General features: G+C 39.1%; 1 protein-coding gene across 4 annotated transcripts in view; it reads left to right on the top strand.

Annotated features, from left to right (window-relative positions):
- The first annotated feature begins 4,112 nt into the window (after nt 1-4,112).
- ZNF510 (zinc finger protein 510) overlaps nt 4,113-22,391 on the top strand; it is a 38,448-nt gene continuing 20,169 nt past the window's right edge. The window contains exons 1-3 of one of the 4 annotated variants that reach the window (XM_043565096.1): nt 4,113-4,348; nt 5,832-6,493; nt 6,906-6,964. In XM_043565096.1, coding sequence (XP_043421031.1) covers nt 6,427-6,493; nt 6,906-6,964 — 126 coding nt within the window. In that variant the 5' untranslated portion in view covers nt 4,113-4,348; nt 5,832-6,426. Of the gene's footprint in view, nt 4,780-5,831; nt 6,494-6,905; nt 6,965-22,391 lie in introns of all 4 variants that reach the window. The other 3 variants (XM_043565098.1, XM_043565099.1, XM_043565097.1) reach the window with 3 other exon arrangements.

Genomic DNA, 22,391 nt, shown 5'->3' with positions numbered 1-22,391 from the left:
CGGCAAGTAAGCATAAGAAAAATGTTCAACATCATATATTATTAGGGAGTTGCAAACTGAAACAATAAACATCAATACACAACTATTAGAATGGCCAGATTCAAAACACTGACAACACCAAATGCTGGTGAGGATGTGTAAAAACAGGAACTCTCATTCATTGCTGATGAGAATGCAAAATGGTTCAGCCATTTTGGAAGACAATTTGTTAATTTCTTACTGTACACACTATACCATGTGATCCAGCAATCACGCTCCTTAGTAGTCACCCAAATGAGTTGAAAACTTACGTCTGCACAGAAGCTTGCACATGGATGTTCATAACAGCCTTACTTATAATTTTCAATACTCAGAAATAACCAAGATGACCTTCAGTAGGTGAATGAATAAATAAACTGTGGTACATCCAGACAATAGGGTATTATTCAGTGCTAAAAAGAAATGAGCCATTGAGCCATGGAAAGACATGGAGGAACCTTAAATGCACCTTAGTTAAGTCAAAGAAGCCAATCTGAGAAGGCTTCATACAATATAATTTCAAATATAATGACATTCTGAGAAAGACAAAATAATGGAGACAGAAAAAAATGAGTGGTTATCAGGAGATGAAGAGGAGGGAAGGATGAACAGGAAGAGCACAGAGGAGTTCTAAGACAGTAAAACAATTCTTTATGATATTTTAATGGTTGCAACATTTGTCAAAGCCTATAGAATGTGTAATACCAAGAGTGAATTCTAATGTAAACTGTGTATTTGGGTGGATAATGATATATCAAAGTAGGCTCTTTAAATGTAACAAATATACCATCCTCTGGTGTGAGATGTTTATAGGGGGAAGGCTGTACTTGTGTGGAGGCAGGAAGTATATAGGAATTGTCTGTATTTTATGAATTTTGCCATAAACTAAAACTGTTCTAAAAAATAAAGCCTATTAGAGAAAAGAAAAAAAAAAAAGGACACAGAGCCAGCCTGAAAGAGCTCCCAATAGCCAAAGATGGCACATATTTAGCAAAATAATAAATCTAGTAAAATAGTCCAAAGAGTGAAATAAATCTCCACGTGTCCATGCAGATAAAAACAAATGATTGAAAATAAATATATTGGAGAGAAGGGACAAATCTTTCTTATAGAATTCCAACTGTCAATGTAATTCGGCCAAATACCACCAGCAACACACATGCAGTTGAACAATTTAGATTTTAGTAGTCATTGCAGTAAGACAGAGCACATATTACATTGGATGATAGGAATGATAAAGTGCTTCAGTAACAGATGTTAGGAAGGAATTATAGGATTTGAGTGTTAGTTACTTCATTTTGCAGTGGTTCCAACGCAGCTGAGTTTATTCAGGATTGGGTGTTGTTAAAGCAAAGCAAAACAAAACAAAAACAAAAAAAAAACAAAAAAAACAAGCAACAGTCACTTGTATCAGGTGAGAGGGAGATGTTTGATATTTTGAGAGTAGCAGAGCAACCTTGTTTTTGTCTTTACTCATGCAAAACAATGACCTTGTTTGTGTTACATCATAAGGGTCAAAAAATGACTTTGTCTGTTTGGTGTTTGGTGTCATTGTTCTGCAGCCCATCTCAGCACACACAGGCCAGTTTTCCTTCGGTGTAGGGTAGGGTCTCAGGCATGGGATAAGAGTGAAGAGATAGGGTTTCCTAGGAAAGGAATGGAAAGGCCTTATATTTTTAAAACATTTGTATTCTTTAAGAACTTGGAAAATTCAGAAATTGAAATTTTAAAACTTTAGAAATTGTCTTTAATTGCTTATATTTGAATCCCTATGAAAGTTATTTATTGTAATATGAATTCCATGGATATGGCCTTATTATGTTCCAGCACTTACCTTGTTCTAACAAAATTATTGAATGTTCTCTTTCCACTGCTTTAAATCCCAGCTCTGACACATACTACCTTCTCACTTTCTTTTCTACCTAGACTTAAACTTTTATTGCACCAGGATCAGTTTTTAAATACTTTAGCAATATCATACATGTTAATACAAACACATTGCTAGGCATTTTCAATTCTCTTCTGATCATTACTAAAAGTTTTTATTGGAATAAAAGTTGGGATCATTTCTTTAGGTTTAACAAACAAAATAAATGTCAAAGAGAAAGAACACAGAGAAAACTTTTTTAGGATTCTGATGGGAACATTAATTATATTCTTTTCATCTAGAAAGCTGGTATTTATTAAAGTTTTTTAAGTGTCAACAGAATCGTTTTATACCTGGATTCACACCAGTTGCAATAACTTACTGGCAACATCAATCCTTCTTTTTTCTTGCTAATCAAAACTATTTGGTATGTGTGGTGGCTGAGTCAGTTAAGGGTCTGACTTTGGCTCAGGCCATGATCTCTCGGTCTGTGGGTTCAAGCCCCGCTTCAGCCTCTGTGCTGACAGCCCGGAGCCTGCTTTGGCTTCTGTGTCTCCCTCTCTCTGTCCCTGCCCCACTTGTGCTCTCTTAAAAATAAATAAACGTTTAAAAAAATTTTTTTTTAATTTTTTTTTAACGTTTATTTTTGAGACAGAGAAAGGCAGAACATGAACAGGGGAGGGTCAGAGAGAGAGGGAGACACAGAATCCGAAACAGGCTCCAGGCTCCGAGCTGTCAGCACAGAGCCCGACGCGGGGCTTGAACTCATGGACTGTGAGATCATGACCTGAGCCGGTCGGAAGCTTAACCGACCGAGCCACCCAGGCTCCCCTAAAAAAATTTTTTTAAAAACTATCTTTTGGGGCACCTGGGTGGCTCAGTTGCCCCAAGCATCAGACTTCGTCTCCAGGGTTCGAGCTCCACATTAGGTTCTTCACTGACAGTGCTGAGCCTGCTTGGGATTCTCTCTCCTTCTCTCTCTGTCCCCCGTCCCCCCCCCCCCCCTAAACACACACACACACTCTCTCTCTCTCTCTCTCAAAATAAACTTAAAAAAAACCCTATCTTTTTATCATTGCCATATATAATAATGTTAAAAAATAACCAAGAAAAGTATGTGTTTATATGTAAGTATATGTATGTTTTGTATATACGTATAACACACACACACACACACGAAGGCAGTCATAAAATGTGTTCATAGGTTCCTAATTTGGTTCCTAATTTCAGAAGTGTGCAAATGCAAGTTTATCCCTACGAGATGCATAATTTGCATGATAATTGTTTTCTGAGTTGTGTGTACTTTCAGATATTACTTATGAAAGATTGAACAGCTTACTGTTTCTTTTTTTCTCAGAAATAAACTCTGAGGATCACAGATATTATTCTTTTATGTTACATTTTACAGTCTCAGTCACAAAAACTGTTTACACATGGTAAAGTTAATTGCATATTGGTACCCACAAAACGGGGGCCAAGGTCACAAATCTCAACCTAAGTCATCCTGATCTAATGGTACTCCTCTCATTGTCAAAGAAACCTAATATATGCCAGTCACAACCTTGCAACTCAGCTTTAGCTAGCTTACTTGGCCTTATTAGGAAATCCCTATTAATCAAATTCACTCTTGACCAACATCCCTCCGAAGAGTGCTTTATGGTTTGTTTTCCCTTGAATAAAAGACATCAAATTGTTACTGTTTTAGTTTTGTTATTTGACACATGTGCCTTTCTTCCTTTTGGCAGCTCTGAGTTAAAAGGCACACTTTTGGAAAAATAGTTTAAAATTTCCCCTTTATGAACTTTATATTACAAAACTTCCTAGCACATAGAAAAGGAGAAAACAGTAAAATGATCATACCCACATATTAGACGTAGAAATCCTTAACATGTTACTATATTTGCCTTTTCTGGTTGTTATTTAATTACAAATATGTAATATAATGCTAACTATTCTAATATGCATCTCTAAAAAAACTAAATTTTCCTACATAATCCCAATAGTTATTATCACAATAAACAAAACTAACGTAACTTCCCTTAATATTTTTAAGATCCGATCCATACACAAATTTCCCCAGTTGTTCCCAAACGTCTTTTTGTTTTCTCCAACTAGGATCTGATCCAGGACCACACTGTATTTGATGGTATGTCAAAGTTTAACCCATAACCTCTGGGACTTTGGTAGAATTTGGGCGCCAGAGAGCAATACAGACTGTTGATAACATCTCATTAATAACGCCCCCTTTACCATCTGCCTCCCTGCCACGTGGACTGCCCCAACGTACATGAAACCGGCGAGCGGTCGCGGTATTTTCATGGAAATGTAGTTCTGGATGTTCCGGCTGACCGCGCGGCATTCTAGGAACGGATATCCTGGGCTTTTCCCTGCGCATGTGCAGTCACCCCCATTTACCGGCTTCCGTCCTCCCAGGCTGTGCGGATGCGCCGGGTTTGCCCTCAGGTGAGAGAGGCCTACTCCGCACGCCGGGAGGGAGAGGGGCGAGCTCGTGCCCAGGGGAAGGGACCACGACGTCTCGGGAACTCCCCGTTCACCCCAAGTGCCGACCCCGGCAGGAACGTAGACCTGGCAAAGACGGGTGGGTGTGGGCTCCAGGGGCCCAGATGGGGCGAGTGTTGTCGGAAGATGTTCCCTGCAGACTGGGGTGCGGGAGCTGACTGCAGCAGGAGCGGGGAAGATCCAGGCCGGCGGGTAATGCGCGTTTCCGTATTGGATACTGACCGTGAGCCCGGCACAAAGCGCGCCCTGGCGTTGGACTTGGAAGCCAGAAAGACCGGATAAATTCCGCCTTTGTCACTTGGGCATAAGTGAGGTTCTTATCTGAAAATAAGGATAGTAGTTAAAAACTGCTTTGTGGCGTTGTTCAGAAAGAGGTAAGTCATAACCTATAATGCATTTAGCCAAGTGTTAGTAACACTAGTAAGTAGTAGGCAATACGCCAAAATATAGTGTTGGCTCCCATCATATTTGAAAGACACTTTGTTCTTTTTTATTTAGTATTTAACTTAGTTTTTGCAGCCACCCCATTTATAGGAATAACCATATCCTTAAAAAAGAAAGAAAGAAAGAAAGAAAGAAAGAAAGAGAAAATGGGGGTTCAGAAGAGTGAAATTACAGACCACAGGTCAAAAAGGCGATGAAGCCAGGATGCAAATACAGATAGGCTTTACTCCTAAATTCAGCTATTCCTAATACCCTGCCTCCCTAAAACCCAACATTGTAGGCTTCACGGCAGTAGCAGAGTGACTATGATTGTAAAGTTAGCATGATGTCACTCTCTGACATAAATGTTACTTTCTGACACGTGCATCTATTCTGGGGCTTCTGGCATGTCTCCAGAGCCTCTGGATAAGACTGAGGCTCCTGGTACCTCCTGTGCTGTCCAGGCTGTCTCTGTCTTCAGAAGGCACAGTCTGATATCTAGTGCAGTGCTGTCCAGTAGATAAGGTGAGCCACATTGGTAATTTTAAATGTTCTAGTAGCCATATTAAAAACTAAAACGTGAAATTAATTTTAAGAACATACTGTGTTTATCTCAATATATACAAAATATTCTTCAACATGTGGCACTAGCCACATTTCAAGTGCTCAGTAGTGGGACGTGGCTAGTGGCTATAATAATAGAACAGTTATAATGATCTTGAAGAAAATCAGGCCCTACACTAGTGGGGCCCAACCAGGGCGATTGTGCTCTCCAGAGGACTTTTGGAAATGGCTGGAGATGATATGGTTTGTCACAACAGAGGAGGATTGCTACTGACATCTGGTGGGTAGACACCAGAAATACTGCTAGGCATCCTACAACGTACAGGACCCCCCCACCCCCCCGTCACAAAGAATTCTGCAGCCCAAAATGTCAGTAGTGCTGAAGCTAAGAAATTTTGCTCTCAATGAAAGTTTCAACTAAAAGGAATTTGTTTCCTAGGCCTAAATCTCAACGTCTTTGGAACGTTCTTTGGAACGTCTTTGGAACGTTCAGCTCTTGTGTAGCAAGCAGGAGAGGAGCCCTGGGGACAGGAGTCCCACCTGGAAGAAAAGTTTATCTGACAGGAACCATATTCACCAAAGTTTCAGAACAAATGCAGAAGAACCCAGAAAGGAGTGGGTCCTAATTTGTTCCACCAGAAGCATTTTGTTATTACCTTTTCCAGAAAGAGCCAGACTTGGTGATGTCACCACATCCAGAAGCCATCACAGACTGTATGACAGTGGAAACTGGTCCAGCTTGCAGAAGGTGGTGAGCTGGGGTTGGAAGAGATTGGTGATTGTCAGGCCGTACAAGAAAAGCCAAGCCAGAGCCAAGGAAATTCATTCTCCGTCCCTAAACAGCCCCCTATTTTCTTCATTCTTTACTTACTTTGCAGATTCTGAGCCACTCTCTCATTGTGTCCATCAGAAGGGGCATCTAGGGATATGCTGAGGCTTCCTTTATCCTGAACATAAAGAATTACAAAATGACAGTATAGGAGTAGATTTCTATCTCTGACTCTTTTGAAACTTTTAAAAAACTGGAGCCTCAGATGTATGTCCCCTGGTCACCCAGAACAGAGCTAGGAGGAAAGCATAGTGCTGTTCATTCTGTCACACGTAAGTCACTAGAAGTGTCTTATCAAAAGTCTTACCAAAAGTCCTTTGTTCAGAAGAACAAAAGTATTTTAAAATATTTGGTCACTAAGCATCTTTTTTTCCCAGAGTTTCCTGTTGATTCTTTAGCTCAAAGTATAAATAATATTAATAGAATATTAATAATCAATGGGGAAATAATTCACAGTCACCTAGTGAAAAATAGCAAGGTTACATCCATGTGATCATATCAGAGATGTACTACATATTCAGGGAATGAAGCACTCTGTGGTGCTTCCTGCCCCTTCTCAAGGGTCAGCAGGACATTTTTCCATAGGGAGGCTTTTCCCCAGCTGGTGTGATAAGACTTTTAGGCAACTGAATGCAGAATCTCACCAGACCTCTCATGATTCCTTTCCTCTTTCCTTATTCCCAGCTTATCCTTCACAGTTGTCTGTACTCTCCCAACAACAGCAGAAAATGGACACAACTCAGGTGAGTTGTATGTATGCACCTTTTTTTATAATGGATTTTATGGGTGGTTAATTAACATAGAAAAGTAGAAATAGAAATAGATCAAAACCCTCACAGTTTGTGAGTTCAAGTTCCATGTTTAGGCTCTGTGCTGACAGCTCAGAGCCTGGAGCCTGCTTCAGATTCTGTGTCTCCCCCTCTCTGTCTGCCCCTACCCCACTTGCACTTTGTCTCTCTTTCTCTCAAAAATAAATAGACACACAAAAAATTTTTTAATAATAATAAAAAAAGAAATGGATCAAAACCATTCAAGGAAGATACAGCAAAGCAGATGAGTAGTACAGCAGAGTTGGCATGTGGATAGATGCAGTCCTCTGACGTTACAGATTTTTCAAAGTACGGGGGCAGATTTCTTCCTGACCTAATAGCCATGGCAGAGAGTCAGACAGACAATATTTGTTTCAGATATGCATTGATGAGAATCTTAAACCAAACATTCCTCGTGGAGTCTAAAGTTACTGAAGTCAGGAAAAATGTCTTTGTTGATCTTCAGGTAGGTGATAGTGCAGATCTTTCCAGAACAACCCTGAAATAATTATAGAATGTTGTTTCCACTTTTTCCTCAGTGGAAGTAAATGGCACATTACCAAAGCAGGGCTTTCATTAATACAGTTGTCTGTGTCAATAAAACAGAAGAAGTAGACCTTTCTCTGATCATCCTGCTGGACCCAGAGATAACACTTAGACTAACTGGAGCCCAGCATGAATAGCTGGTACATTCATGTCCTAAAAATAGCTCTGTGTACATATTTCTCTCAAGTGCCGGTATTGAACAAGCTGTTTAGCAGACAGCTTAAAGTTCTATTCTCTAGAAAATGCTACTGCACTTTCCATTCATATTTCAGGCCACTGCATGTGCCTGTGACCTACACTCACCAGTGACCAAATTACAGTTCAATCCAGTGGGTCTCGCACAGATCTGTCTGCAGTGTCTGACTCCGCCCCTACTTTGTCCTTCTGGAAGGTCTCCCGTGTTAGTGTCTGTGTCGGTTTATGTTTGTTTCTTTTGTGGAGTCACCTTCCTTTTCTTGCCCTTTCACATGTCCCTTCACAAGTTTCCATTCCTTCTCCCTATTTTTCCAGCTAGTCTTCTTGACTCCTTTCATCCCCGCTCTGGTTTGAACAGTGATGTATTTGTTAGTTCTTGCAAATGTGTCTCTGCAGCCCACTGTGACCAGTAGCACTTTTTGTGATGATGGAAATGATCTTTATCTGCATTGTCCCAAACGGTGGCCACTAGCCACATGTACCTGTTGAACACTCAAAATGCAGCTAGTGTGACTGAGTAACCATATTTTTAATTTAGGTTTCAAATAGTCACACGTGGCTAGTGACTACCATATTGGACATAGTTGACTCAACATCTCTCTGTAGATATCCAAAAGGCATCTCCAGCTCAATTGATTCAAAGATTTACAGCCCTCCCCAAACTATCCCCTCATCTTTCCCTCCCTAGTCAGCCAGGCACCCAAGCCACAAAAGTGTAGTGCATCCCAGGCTCCTTTTGTTCTCAGTCTCGCAACTTCTGCCACATCTGGTGTGTACTCAGGTCTTGCTACTTTCCTATTTGTCAAAGATGACAGCTATTTTATACGGTTAAACCTAAATGCATATTTTAAATGCATTCTTGGGGTGTGTGGGTGTCTCAGTTAAGCATCCAACTCTTGTTGTCGGCTCAGGTCACGATCTCGTGATTCATGAGTTTGAGCCCCACATCAGGCTCTGTGCTGAACCTGCTTGGGATTCTCTCTCTCTCTCTCTCTCTCTCTCTCTCTCTCTCCCTCTCTCTCCCTCTCTCTCCCTCTCTCTCCCTCTCTCTCCCTCTCTCTCCCTCTCTCTCCCTCTCTCTCCCTCTCTCTCCCTCTCTCTCTCTCTCCCTCTCTCCCTCTCTCCCTCTCTCCCCCTCTCCCCCTCTCTCTGTGTTCCTCCCCCACTTGTGCTCTCTCTCTCTCTCTCTCAAAATAAATAAACCTAAAAACAAATAAATGCATTCTGCTACTTTATTCCTTTTTTGCTATCTCACAGTATCACAACTGAACTGTTGGAATAGCTTCTTTACTAACCTGCCCATTTCTTTTGTCACCTACTCAAGCACACCTTCCACATGGGTAGTTCATCTAAATGCTAATGAAGTAACGTCTTGTCCTTGTGTAAATCACCTCTTGGCTCTTTACCCCATATGATAAAATTCCTAATTTCTCAAGACAATGTTCAGGCTTTAGAAGCATTACCCCTTCCTTTTATTTATTTATTTTTCCACTTTTTTTGGTGCTCTGACTTTTTTGATAACTATTGAGCAACCAAGATGTTCCAAGAAAGTAGCATGTGCCATAGTTACAGCTTAAACAATACAGATACTTTTCTTCACTAATAGTGTTCACAACCTAGTGGGAAATATGACATTAAAAAAAATTTGCTATTAAAAATATTACTAAAAGGTAAAAGAAAAAAAATTACTAAACCAAAACTCATTGAGTTTTTTAAACATATTCTCCTATCCCTAACCGCTTCATATTATCTTTTCATTGTCTCCTCTGGATTGACCTTTAGAACCACATCCTCATCCTGTGCATCTGGTGCCGTGGATTGAATTGTGTTCCCCCACCCCAAATTTATATGTTGAATCCCTACCCCCCAGTGTGACTGTATTTAGAGATAGAGCATTTTTAAAAAATGTCTATTTATTTTGAGAGAGAGTGCACATGTAAGTGAGAAAGGAGTAGAGAGAGAATCCCAAGCAGGCCCCGTGCTGTCAGTACAGAGCCCTGACGTGGAGCTCAAACCCACAAACTGAGATCATGACCTGAGCCAAAGTCAAGAGTCTGATGCTCAACCAACTAGCCATCCAGGCACCCCTAGAGAGAGAGCTTTTAGGAGGTAATGGAGATTAAGTGAAGCATAAGGGTGGGAATCCTAATCCAGTAGGATTGATGGTCTTACAAGAAAAGAAAGAGAGAGACAGATTTCTCTCTCTACACATAGGCACCAGGCAAAGGCCATGTGAGGACACAGCAAGAAGTGGCCATCTGTAACCCAGGAAGACAATGTCACCAGAACCCAACCATGGTGATACTCTGATCTTGGACTTCTAGCCTCTAGAACTGTGAGGAAATAAATGTCTGCTATTTAGTCTACCCAGTCTGTGGTATTTTGTTATGGCAGCCCAAGCATCTAAGACACTTGGATCTTTATTTTTCTTTTTTCATTTTATTTTTAATTGTAGCAAAATGCAGAAAATATATATCATTGTAGCCATTTTTTAACTGTACAGTTCAGTAATATTAAGTACATTCATATTTCTATGCACCCAGTCTCCAGAACTCTTCATCTTGCAGAACTAAAGCTGTATATCCATTATTTTTTGTAAATGTTTATCTATTTATTTTGAGAGAGGTCATGAGCAGGGGAGGGGCAGAGAGAGAAGGAGAGAGAATCTTAAGCAGGCTCTGTGATGTTATTGAGAAGCCTGTCTCACTAACCATGTGATCATGACCTGAGCCAAAATCAAGAGTCAGGCACTTGACCGACTGAGCCACCCAGGTGCCCCAAGCTATATATCCATTAAACAACAGCTCATCATTCTTCTCAGCATTTGGCTTCTGGCAGCCACCACTCTACTTTCTGTCCATTAATGTCCCTACTCATATAAGTAGAATCATATAGTAATTGTTTTTTTGTGACTCATTTATTTCACTTAGCATGAAGTTCTCAAGTTTCATGCATGTATCAGAATTTCCTTCTTTTTTTTAAGGCTGAATAATAATACATTGTGTGTATATACCACATTTTATTTATCCCTTCATCAGGTGTTAGACACTTAGGTTACTTCCACCTTTTGGTTATTGTGAATAATGCTGCTATGAGCGTAGGTGTACAGATACCTCTTCCAAGAATGCCAGTCTCGTGGGTATTTATTTCCCGAAGTGGCATTGCTGGTTCATGTGGTAATTCTACATTTAATTTTTTGAGGAACCACCGTACTGTTCCACAGTGGCCGTGCCATTTTATATTCCCACCAGCAGTGCACAGGGATTCCAGTTACTCTACATCCTTGCCAACACTTGCTATTTTCTGATAGTGGCCATTCTAATGGAGATGAGGTCTGGCTCTTTACTTTTGACCTGCTATGAGTCAGCTTTGGTTGCCTCATCCAGGAAGTAATACTCTTCTCTTTCCCCTTGTCTCCCTCTGTGCTAATTTCCCCTTTTCTGAATCTGCACAGCCCCATTATAACTTCATGCATTGGTGCAAGTCACCTGATAATGTATTTGTCTCTCCAGTTAGACTATTAGCTTCAAGGTGTGGAACTACCATGGGTTCATTTTCATATGCTCCATTCTAAGCCCTCTTCTTTAGTTGAGAATGCTCATTAAATTGTTTTTAATAAAATATTATCTCTATATAGAACTAGGCCACTGAAAAAATTTGGATTTCTTTTTTTTTTAATGTTTATTTATTTTGAGAGAGAGCCGCGTGTGTGCACGCACACATGCATACATGAGCCAGAGGGGCAGAGAGAGAGGAGAGAGTGAATCCCAAGCAGGCTCCGCACTGACAGCACAGAGTCCGACTCCAGGCTAGATCCTATGAACCATAATATCATGACCTGCACAGAAGTTAAGAGTTGGAGGCTTAACCATCTGAGCCACCCAGGCACCCTAAGAATTTAGATTCCTATTTTCAGACCACCTTACTTCTTATAAGGCAGAGCCCGTGCCATTACTATCTTTTGTCCTAGAAACCTGTGCATGTTTGTATGCATTACAAAAAAGACCTGTTCTTCTTAATAAAGGATGCTCCAAGAGGATGTTTTCCTGACATCACCACCCCCATCTCATGCTTTTCTCTAAAATGCTGTCATTTAATTAATAAATAAGATGTTGTCATTTAGCCTCCTCATCTTTAAGACTGGATCATCTCCAGACTGTCTGTGTGCTTCTGAGAAGAACTAAACTTCTTGTGGGCAAGTACAGTCCCCTTAGAGGGGATAATACATAGGAGGTGCTAGGAATAATGTAGAGCTTTCTTCCTTATACATGGAAAACAAGTTAAGATTAAATGAATTAGCTAATCGATTGTTTGAATTGAATCAGCATCAGGATTTGCAATTTGTCAGAGAAAGACTAAGTCAATCAAAGGTGGATAATTGAAAAGGATCACATCAGTCCTGAAAAACAAGTGGGATTTTAATTGTTGCAGAGTAGAGGGAGGTTACTGCATTTTGAGGGTCCAGTAAGAATCTCTGCCTATTCCACTTTAGAATTCCTCTTAAGGAATATTAAGAGCGAATGAGATAAATGTTGGGACCAGACTAGGTATATTAGTTTGCTAAAGCTGCCATAATAAAGTACCACAGACTGGGTGGCTTAAACAACAACTTTATTTTCTTACAGTCTAGAGGCTGGAAATCCAAAATCAGGGAATGGACAGAGTTGGTTCCTTCTGAAGACTGTTGAGGGAAGAATCTGTTCCAGGCCTCTCTTCTTTGCTTATAGATGCTTTTTCCCTATGTCTCCACATCATCTTCCCTCTGTTCATATCTGTGTCCAGATTTTCTCTTAAAAGGACACTAGTCAAATTGGGGTAGGGCCCACACTGATGACCTCAGTGTATGCATTTTGTGTCAGACAAGAGGCACATAACACTAGAAGTTGTTAGATGTTTTCCTTAAGAGTTTGGCTTCATCCTGAGTTCTAACATGCAATAAATTTCATGCAATAAAAGCAGTTTTGTGTTTAATCTGGAAGTACTAGCAGACTGTAAAAAACGTGAAAGGGGTGAAGTAAGAATCAAGACTCCAGAGGTTTTCTTGACGTAAGGGCAGAAAGATGATGATCCCTGTTCCAGAAGTGTATGAGAGCTGAGATTGTGCATATTTAGTATATTTTTTAAGTGGTTTGTGTGTGTTTGTGTGTGTATAGTTGTTAATCAGCCTTCCTCCCTTTTGCTCATTTTGAAAGATTTTTAGGGGCGCCTGGGTGGCTCAGTCGGTTAAGCATCCGACTTCGGCTCAGGTCATGATCTCGTGGTCTGTGAGTTCAAGCCCCGCGTCGGGCTCTCTGCTGACAGCTGGACAGAGCCTGGAGCCTGGAGCCTGTTTCGGATTCTGTGTCTCCCTCTCTCTCTGTCCCTCCCCTGCTCATGCTCTGTCTCTGTCTGTCTCAAAAATAAATAAAACATTTAAAAAAAATTTTTTTTAAAAGAAAGCTTTTTAATTATTAAAGAATTAATCCTTCTGACATGTAGGACATATATATTTCCCTGTTTCATTGTCTTTGGACTTAGTGTCTGCTAGACCAGGCTCTTTCATTTCTACTAGTGACATTTGGGGAAGTTTTTAATTTATAGAAAGATACAAAGGGATAATAATGTAATAGACCTGTTCCTACCTTCTCAAATTATTAACTATGAATTTTTGTCAATTTTTCTCTTGTATGCATTCTTTATTTTTTCCTTTTATTTATTTCTGTAAATGAGATCGTTTATACTGGTGAAGTACACTCTTAAGTATGAACTGGGTGGATTTTTACATATGTATACATATGTGCAAATGTAACTTACCACTCAGATTAAGATGGAGAACATTTTTGTCACCCTAAAGTTTCCTTCCTTCCAGTTTCCGGTTAATAACCACTGCCCTGCTCTGCAGAGGCAAGTGCTATTCTAACATCTTATGTCCAAAAAAAGGATAACTTCATTTTTTAACATTGTATAAACAGAATCATATAATCTGTACTCTTTTTTAGGAGATGGGGGGATCTGGCTTTTTTCTGTGTACATAACATGGTTTAGATTATCCGTCTTGCTGCTGTATGTTTCATTACTTTTTTTTTTTTTTTTGAATGAGAGACAGAAAGAGAATCCCAATTAGACTTTGCACTGTCTGCGCAGAGCCTAATGTGGGGCTCGAACTCATAAACTGTGAGACCATGACCTGAGCCGAAACCAAGAGTCAGACTCTTAACCAACTGAGCCACCCAGGCACCCCCATTACTTCCTTTTTATTGCTGAGCAGAAAGTATTTCATTGTATGATCATATGATAACTTTATTGGCTCATTCTCTTGGTGGTGAGTTTTTTACTTTTTATTTTCCCATTTGGGCACTATTATGAATAAAGCTGCTATGAACAATCCTTTGTGTCTCTTAGTATATCTTCATTTCTCTTGGTTATACCTAGAAATAGAATGGCTGATGCATGGAATAAACATATGTTCAGCTTTAATATATATTACAGTTAGCTTTCTAAAGTGCTTGAGCCAATTTATACTACCAACGTTCTGACTGTACCAAATTCTCACCAACACTTGCTACTGTCAGTCTTTTTTATTTTCGTTATCCTGGTGGCTGTATAGTGGTCTCTTGTTGAAATTTATACTTTGCTTTTCTGTAACAAATGCTAATTTCAAACACCATTATTTGTGTTGGGCCATGTAAATATTCTTTTATGTAAAGTACCTGTTCAGTTCTTTGTTTTAATTGGACTCTTTGCTTTATCTTCTTGATTAGTCGAAATTATTTCTATGTTATCAATACAAGTCATTTGCCAGATGTATATGTTGCAACTGTTTTTGGATTCTGTGATTTGACTTTTTAAAATTAATTAATTTTTTAATTTACATCCAAGTTAGTTATAGTATAGTGCAACAATGATTTCAGGAGTAGATTCCAGTAATTCATTTCCTATGTATAACACCCATTGTTCATCCCAACAAGTGTCTTCCTTAATGCCCCTTATCCATTTAGCCCATCCCCTCCCACAATCCTCCAGCACCCCTCTGTTTGTTCCCTATATTTAAGAGGCCCTTATGTTTTGTCCCCCTCCCTGTTTTTATATTATTTTTGCTCCCCTTCCCTTATGTACATCTGTTTTATATCAAATTCCTCGTGAGTGAAGTCATATATGATATTTGTCTTTCTCTAATTTCGCTTAGCATAATACCCTCTAGTTCCATCCACGTAGTTGCAAATGGCAAGATTTCATTCCTTTTGATTGCCAAGGAATACTCCGTTGTATGTATATACTACCTCTTCTTTATCCATTCATCCATTGATGGACATTTGGGCTCTTTCCATACTTTGGCTATTGTTGATAGGGCTGCTAGGAACATTGGAGTGCATGTGCCCTTTCGAAACAGCATCCCTGTATCCCTTGGATAAATACCTAGAAGTGCAATTGCTGGGTCATAGGGTAGTTCTATTTTTAATTTTTTGAGAAACCTCCGTACTGTATTCCAGAGTGGCTGCACCAGTTTGCATTCCCACCAGCAGTGCAAAGAGATCCTCTTTCTCCGCATCCTTGCCGACATCTGTTGTTGCCTGAGTTGTTAATGTTAACCATTCTGACAGGTGTAAGGTGGTATCTCACTGTGGTTTTGACTTGTATTTCCCTGATGATGAATGAGCATTTTTTCATGTGTCAGTTGGCCATCAGGATGTCTTCTTTGGAGAAGTGTCTATTCATATCTTTTGCCCATTTCTTCACTGGGTTATTTGTTTTTTGGGTGTTGAGTTTGATAAGTTTTTTTTAATGTTTATTTTCAAGAGAGAGAGAGACAGAATGTGAGGGGGGAGGGGCAGAGAGAGAGGGAGACACAATCCAAAACAGGCTTCAGGCTCTGAGCTGTCATCACAGAGCCTCATGTGGGGCTCGAACTCACGAACTGTGAGATCATGACCTGAGCCAAAGTTGGACACTTAACTGACTGAGCCACCCAGGCACCCTGAGTTTGATAAGTTCTTTATAGATTTTGGATACTAACCCTTTATCTGATATGTCATTTGCAGATATTTTCTCCCATTCCATTGGCTGCCTTTTAGTTTTGCTGATTGTTTCCTTCACTGTGCAGAAGCTTTTTATTTTGATGAGGTCCCAATAGTTCATTTTTGCTTTTGTTTCCCTTGCCTCTGGAGATGTGTTGAGTAAGAAGTTGCTGCGGCCAAGGTCAAAGAAGTTTTTGCCTGCTTTTTCCTTGAGGATTTTGATGGTTTCCTGTCTTACATTTAGATCTTTCATCCATTTCGAGTTTATTTTTGTGTATGGAGTAAGAAAGTGGTCCAGGTTCATTTTTCTGCATGTTGCTGTCCAGTTTTCCCAGCAACACTTGCTGAAGAGACTCTTTATTCCATTGGATATTCTTTCCTGCGTTGTATAAGATTAGTTGGCCATATGTTTATGGGTCCATCTCTGGGCTCTCTATTCTGTTCCATTGATCTGTCTGTTTTTGTGCCAGTACCATACTGTCTTGTACTATTACAGCTTTGTAATACAGCTTGAAGTCCAGGATTGTGATGCCTCCTGCTTTGGTTTTCTTTTTCAGGATTGCTTTGGCTGTTTGGGGTCTTTTCTGGTTCCATACAAATTTTAGGATTGTTTGTTCTAGCTGTGTGAAGAATGCTGGTGTTACTTTGATAGGGATTGCATTGAATATGTAGATTGCTTTGGGTAGTATTGACATTTTAACAATATTTGTTCTTCCTTTCCAGGAGCATGGAATATTTTTCCATTTGTGTGTGTGTGGGTCTTCTTCAGTTTCTTTCACAAGCTTTCTGTAGTTTTCAGTGTTTAGATTTTTCACCTCTTTGGTTAGGCTTATTCCTAGGTATTTTATGGGTTTTGGTGCAGTTGTAAATGGGATCGGTTCCTTGATTTCTCTTTCTGTTACTTCATTATTAGTGTATAGGTATGCAACCGATTTCTGTGCATTGATTTTATATCCTAAGACTGCTGATTTCATGGATCAGTTCTAGCAGTTTTTTGGTGGAATCTTTTGGGTTTTCCATATAGAGTATCATGTCATCTGTGAAGAGTGAAAGTTTAACTTCCTCCTTGCCAATCTGGATGCCTTTTATTTATTTGTGTTGTCTGAATGCTTAGGCTAAGACTTCCAATACTATGTTGAAAAACAGTGGTGAGAGTGGACATCCTTGTCGTGTTCTTGACCTTAGGGGGAAAGCTCTCCATTTTCCCCCCATTGAGGATGATATTAGCAGTGGGTCTTTCATATATGGCTTTTATGATCTTGAGGTATAATCCTTCTATCCCTATTTTCTTGAGGGTTTTTATCAAAAAAGGATGCTATATTTTATCCAATGCTTTCTTTGCATCTATTAAGAGGATCATGTGGTTCTTCTCTTTTCTTTTATTGATGTGATGCATCACATTGATTGTTTTGTGGATATTGAACCAGCCCTGCATCCCAGGTATAAATCCCACTAGGTCGTGGTGAATAATTCTTTTAATGTATTGTTGCATCTGGTTGGCTAATATCTTGTTGAGGATTTTTGCATCCATGTTCATCAGGGAAATTGGTCTGTAGTTCTTTTTAATGGGGTTTTTTCTGGTTTGGGAATCAAGGTAATGCTGGCTTCATAGAATGAGTTTGGAAGTTTTCCTTCCATTTCTACTTTTTGGAACAGCTTCAAAAGAAAAGGTGTTAAGTCTTTAAATGTTTGGTAGAATTCCCCTGGAAAGCCATCCAGCCCTGGACTCTGTTTTTTTTAGAAGATTTTTGATTATTAATTCGATTTCTTTACTGGTTATGGATTTGTTCAAATTTTCTATTTCTTCCTGTTTCAGTTTTGGTAGTTTATATGTTTCTAGGAATTTGTCCATTTCTTCCAGATTGCCCATTTTATTGGTATATAATTGCTCATAACATTCTCTTATTATTGTTTATATTTCTGTGTGGTTGTGATCTCTCCTCTTTCATTCTTTGTTTTATTTATTTGGGTCCTTTCCTTTTTCTTTTTGATCAAACTGGCTAGGGGTTTATCAATTTTGTTAATTCTTTGTTCTTTCAAAGAACCAGCTCCTGGTTTTATTGATCTGTTCTACTGTTTTTTGGGTTTTTTGTTTGTTTGGTTGGTTAGTTTCGATAACATTGATTTCTGCTCTAATCATTGTTATTCCCTGTCTTTGCTGATTTTGGGTTTTATTTGCTGTTCTTTTTCCAGCTCTTTCAGGTGTAAGGTTAGGTTGTATATCTGAGACCTTACTTTCTTCTTTAGGAAGGCCTGGATTGCTACATACTTCCCTCTTAGGACTGCCTTTGCTGCGTCCCAGAGGTTTGGGACTGTGGTGTTATCATTCTCATTGGCTTCCATGTACTTTTCAATTTCCTCTATAACTTCTTGGTTAGCCCTTTCATTCTTTAGTATAGGATGTTCTTTAGTCTCCGAGTATTTGTTATCTTTCCAAATTTTTTCTTGTGGTTGATTTCAAGTTTCATAGAAGTGTGGTCTGAAAATATGCATGGTATGATCTGTCTTTCTGTACTTGTTGAGGGCTGATTTGTGTCCCAGTATGTGATCTGTTCCGGAGAATGTACCATGTGCACTCAAGAAGAATGTGTATTTTGCGGCTTTAGGATAAAATGTTCTGAAAATATCTGTTAATTCAGATCCCTCCGGTCCAGTGTGTCATCAAAGCCATTGTTTCCTTGTTGATTTTCTATTTAGATGATCTGTCCATTGCTGTAAGTGGGGTGTTGAAGTCCCCTACCATTATGGTATTATTATCAATGAGTTTCTTTATGTTTGTGGTTGATTTACATATTTGAGTGCTTGCATGTTTGGATCATAAATGTTTACAATTGTTAGATCTTCGTGGTGGATAGACCCTTAATTTTGACATAATGCCCTTCTTCATCTCTTGTTACAGTCTTTATTTTAAAATCTAGATTGTCTGATATAAGTATGGCTGCTCGGGCTTTCTTTTGGTGACCATTAGCATGACAGATGGTTCTCCATCCCCTTACTTTCAATATGAAGGTGTCTTTAGGTCTATATGTTTCTTGTAAACAGCATATAGATGGATCTTGTTTTCTTATCCATTCTGTTACCCTCTGTCTTTCGATTGGAGCATTTAGTTCATTGACGTTTAGAATGAGTACTAAAAGATAATGAATTTATTACCATTACATTGCCTGTAGAGTTGAAGTTTCTGGTGGTAGTGTCTGGTTGTTTCTAGTCTTTTTTGCTTTTGGTCTTTTTGGTTTGTTTGTTTGGTTTTTTTTTTTTTCATCTTTTATTCCCTCAGAGTGGGGGAGGAACCCTTTGGGGGGAAGGTCGCGCCAAGCAATGGTTGGGTGCTGGTCTGCCCCCAGGAACGTTTGCAGGACCATGCTGCTGCAGATGCCCAGAGACTGTGGCTGGGTGCCAGTCTGACCCAGAAAAAGTTCCCGCGATCATGTAGCCACAGCATTTCAGGGATTATGGTAAATCACAGCACACATCTGGCATCAGACTTCACCCTTAACATACTCGTTCCAACATCAGCAAAATGTTGTTCTCTGGGGTGTGCTGGGACCTTTGCCTGTGGGGAGGCCTCAGAGCTTCTACCAGATGTCCTCCCAGCACGGGAATTGCCTCTCCCTGTGTGGCCCGAGGACCCCTCAGACCTTGATCTCTGCTCCTGGGGATTGGCCCTTCCCACCAGAGCACCGCCAGGTATCAGAGCTGCAGCGTTTCAGACTCAGCACTCCCCCTGTTTATAGAGTCTTAATGGAATTTAAACCCTCTCCTTTCTCCTTTCTTTTTTGTTCAGTCCCTTGCAGCTGTTTCCACTCTCCCTCTTTTTCTCCAGCTGCTTTCAGGGGTGAGGGGGAGTGCTTCCCATACTCTTCCCCCACCCACCAACCCATCTCTGTCCTCTCTCAGCAAGCAAAAAAACCTCCCTTCCTTCTGCAGCTCTCTCTCCCCCAGTTAACCTCTTCACACTGTGTACCTGCCGAGTTCTGTGATTTAAGTTGTCCAGATTGTTGTGTTAATCCTAAAATCAGTTTTCTAGGTGTGCAAGATGGTTTGCTGTTGATCTGGCTGCATTTCAGGGATGAGAGATGCAAAAAAACTTCCATGCTGCTCTGCCATCTTGGCCCCCTCCCTTGACTTTTTTTTTAAATAATGTTTTTTGATGAGCCAAGTTCTTAAATTTAATACAGTTCAGGATCAGTGTTTTCTTTAATGATAGTTCTTTGTGTGTCTGCTTGAAAGATTGTTCCCTTTTCCAGGAACACACGAATATTCTCCTATGTTCTTAGTAGATGCTTGATTATTTGAGCTTGATCCACCTGGAATTGTTTTTGTGTGTAGTTTAAGGTAAGTGTCAAGATTTATATTACTATATGGATATACAGTTGCACTACCACCGTTTGTTGAAAAGACCATCCTCTGTCCACTGAGTTGTAGCAAGGCCTCTGTTGTCAATCCAGTGACCACATATATATATGTAGATCTCTGTCTAGACTGTGTATTCTCTTCTTTTGATCCAGTTATTTTTCTTCATCCTACTACTTCACAGTTATAATTATTATTGCATTACAGTAAGTTATGAAATATGGTAGTGTAAGGCCTTAAAGTTTTACTTCTTCAAAAAATTTATTGGCTAACTTAAGACCTTTGCATTTTCATAGAAATTTCATCTGTTTCCATAGCAAATCCTGCTGGGTAGTTTTTCATAGTAGAGGTGAAGCCTTTGACATGTGTCATTATATTTATTCCTATGTATTTTTTTCTATTTTGATACTATTATAAATAATACATTTTTTAAAATTTTATTTTCTAATTTATTATTGGTTTATTAAAATACAGTGGATTTTTAAATACTGATCTTATATCAAGGCATTTTGTTAAATTTACCTATTCTAGTAGCTTATTTGTAGATTCTTTTGGATTTTAAATATGCACAATCATGTCTTTTGCAAATAAAGACATTTTTACTTCCCTCCTTTCCAATCTTTATGTCTTTAATCTCTTTTTAAGCCTTATTGTCTTTCTAGTACAGTGTTGAATACAAATTATGATAATAGAAATCCTTTTGTTACACCTCAACTGAGGGAGGAGAAAGTATTCAATATTTCACTGTTGAGTCTGGGTTTAACAGTAGGATTTTTACACACACCCTTTGTTAGAGTAAGGAAGTTCTCTTTCTGTTTTTAGTTTCCTGAGAGTTTTTAATCATACATAGATATTAAATTAGTGAAATGCTTTTTCTACATCTAGTGAGATAATAATACAGTTTTCTTCCTTTATTCTGTTATAGGGATGAATTATATTGACTGATTGATTTATCAATGTTTAATCTTGGATTCCTGACATAATTCCTACCTGGTCATAAAATATTCTCCTTTAATATGTCTCTGGGTTCAGTTTGTTAGTATTTCAGTTAGTATTTTTGAATGTGCATTAATGGAGAGATAACTGGCCTGAAATTTTCATTTTATGTACTGTGTTGGTCAGGTTTTGGCATCAATATTATGCTCCCATAAAGTGAGTTGTGAAGTGAGTCCTTATTTTCGGTTCTCTGGAAGAGTTTAAGATTGCTGTTAATTCTTCCTTAAATGTTTGGGAAAATATACTGATAAAGCAACATGGCCTTGGAGTTATTTGTAGCTGGTTTTTAATTATAAATTCAGTTTCTTTAATAGATATTAGAAAATCTAAATAATCCTATTTTTAGTGTCCTTTTTTTAGCTTTACGGACATATAATTCACATACCATACAATTCATACATTTCAAGTATACAATTCAGTGGGTTTATTTTTTTATTTTTGAAAGTGTTTATTTATTTTGAGAGAGAGAGAGATCATGAGCAGGGGAGGGCAAAGTAAGAGTGATAGAGACAATCCCAAACAGGTTCTACTCTGTCAGCATAGAGCCTGTCACAGTGCTCAATCTAAACAACCTGGGAGATCATGACCTGAGCTGAAATCAAGAGTTGGGATGCTTAACTGAGTGAGCCACCCAGGCTCCCATCAGTGTTGTTGTTTTTTTTTTTTTAGTATATTCACTGTTGTGCACTCATCATCACAATCAATTTTTAGAGTATTTTCATCACCTAAAAAATTCTGTACCATAAGTTATCATCCTCCTATCCCAGCATGCCCCACCCCAGCCAAAAGCAACCACTAATCCATGTTTTGTCTCTATAGATGTGTCTAGTGTGAACATTTTAAATAAATGAATTGTGTGATGTATGGACTTTGTGACTGTTTCTTTCACTTAGCATATTTTTTAAGTTTCAAGGTAAGGCTGTACCACATTTTGTTTATCCATTCAGCTGATGGACATTTGGATTGTTTCTATCTTTTGGCTGTTGTGAATACTGCTGCTATTAACATTCAAGACATATGTACATATATACAAAATATATGTATACACACATATACATACAAGTTTTTGTGTGAACACCTGTTTTTCATTTCTTTCTAGAAATTTTTTAATGTTTTATTTATTTTTGAGAGAGAGAAAGAGAGCACAAGTTGGGAAAGGGCAGAGAGACAGACACCGAATCTGAAGCAGGCTCCAGGCTCTGAGCTGTCAGCAGAGCCTGATGTGGGGCTCAAACTCACAGACTGTGAGATCATGACCTGAGCACAAAGTCAGATGC

Source organism: Prionailurus bengalensis, chromosome D4 (assembly GCF_016509475.1).
Source record: "Prionailurus bengalensis isolate Pbe53 chromosome D4, Fcat_Pben_1.1_paternal_pri, whole genome shotgun sequence".
Classification (NCBI taxonomy): domain Eukaryota; kingdom Metazoa; phylum Chordata; class Mammalia; order Carnivora; family Felidae; genus Prionailurus; species Prionailurus bengalensis.
Note: the sequence above shows the minus strand (reverse complement) of the source record. Positions and strands in the feature narration are given on the sequence as shown.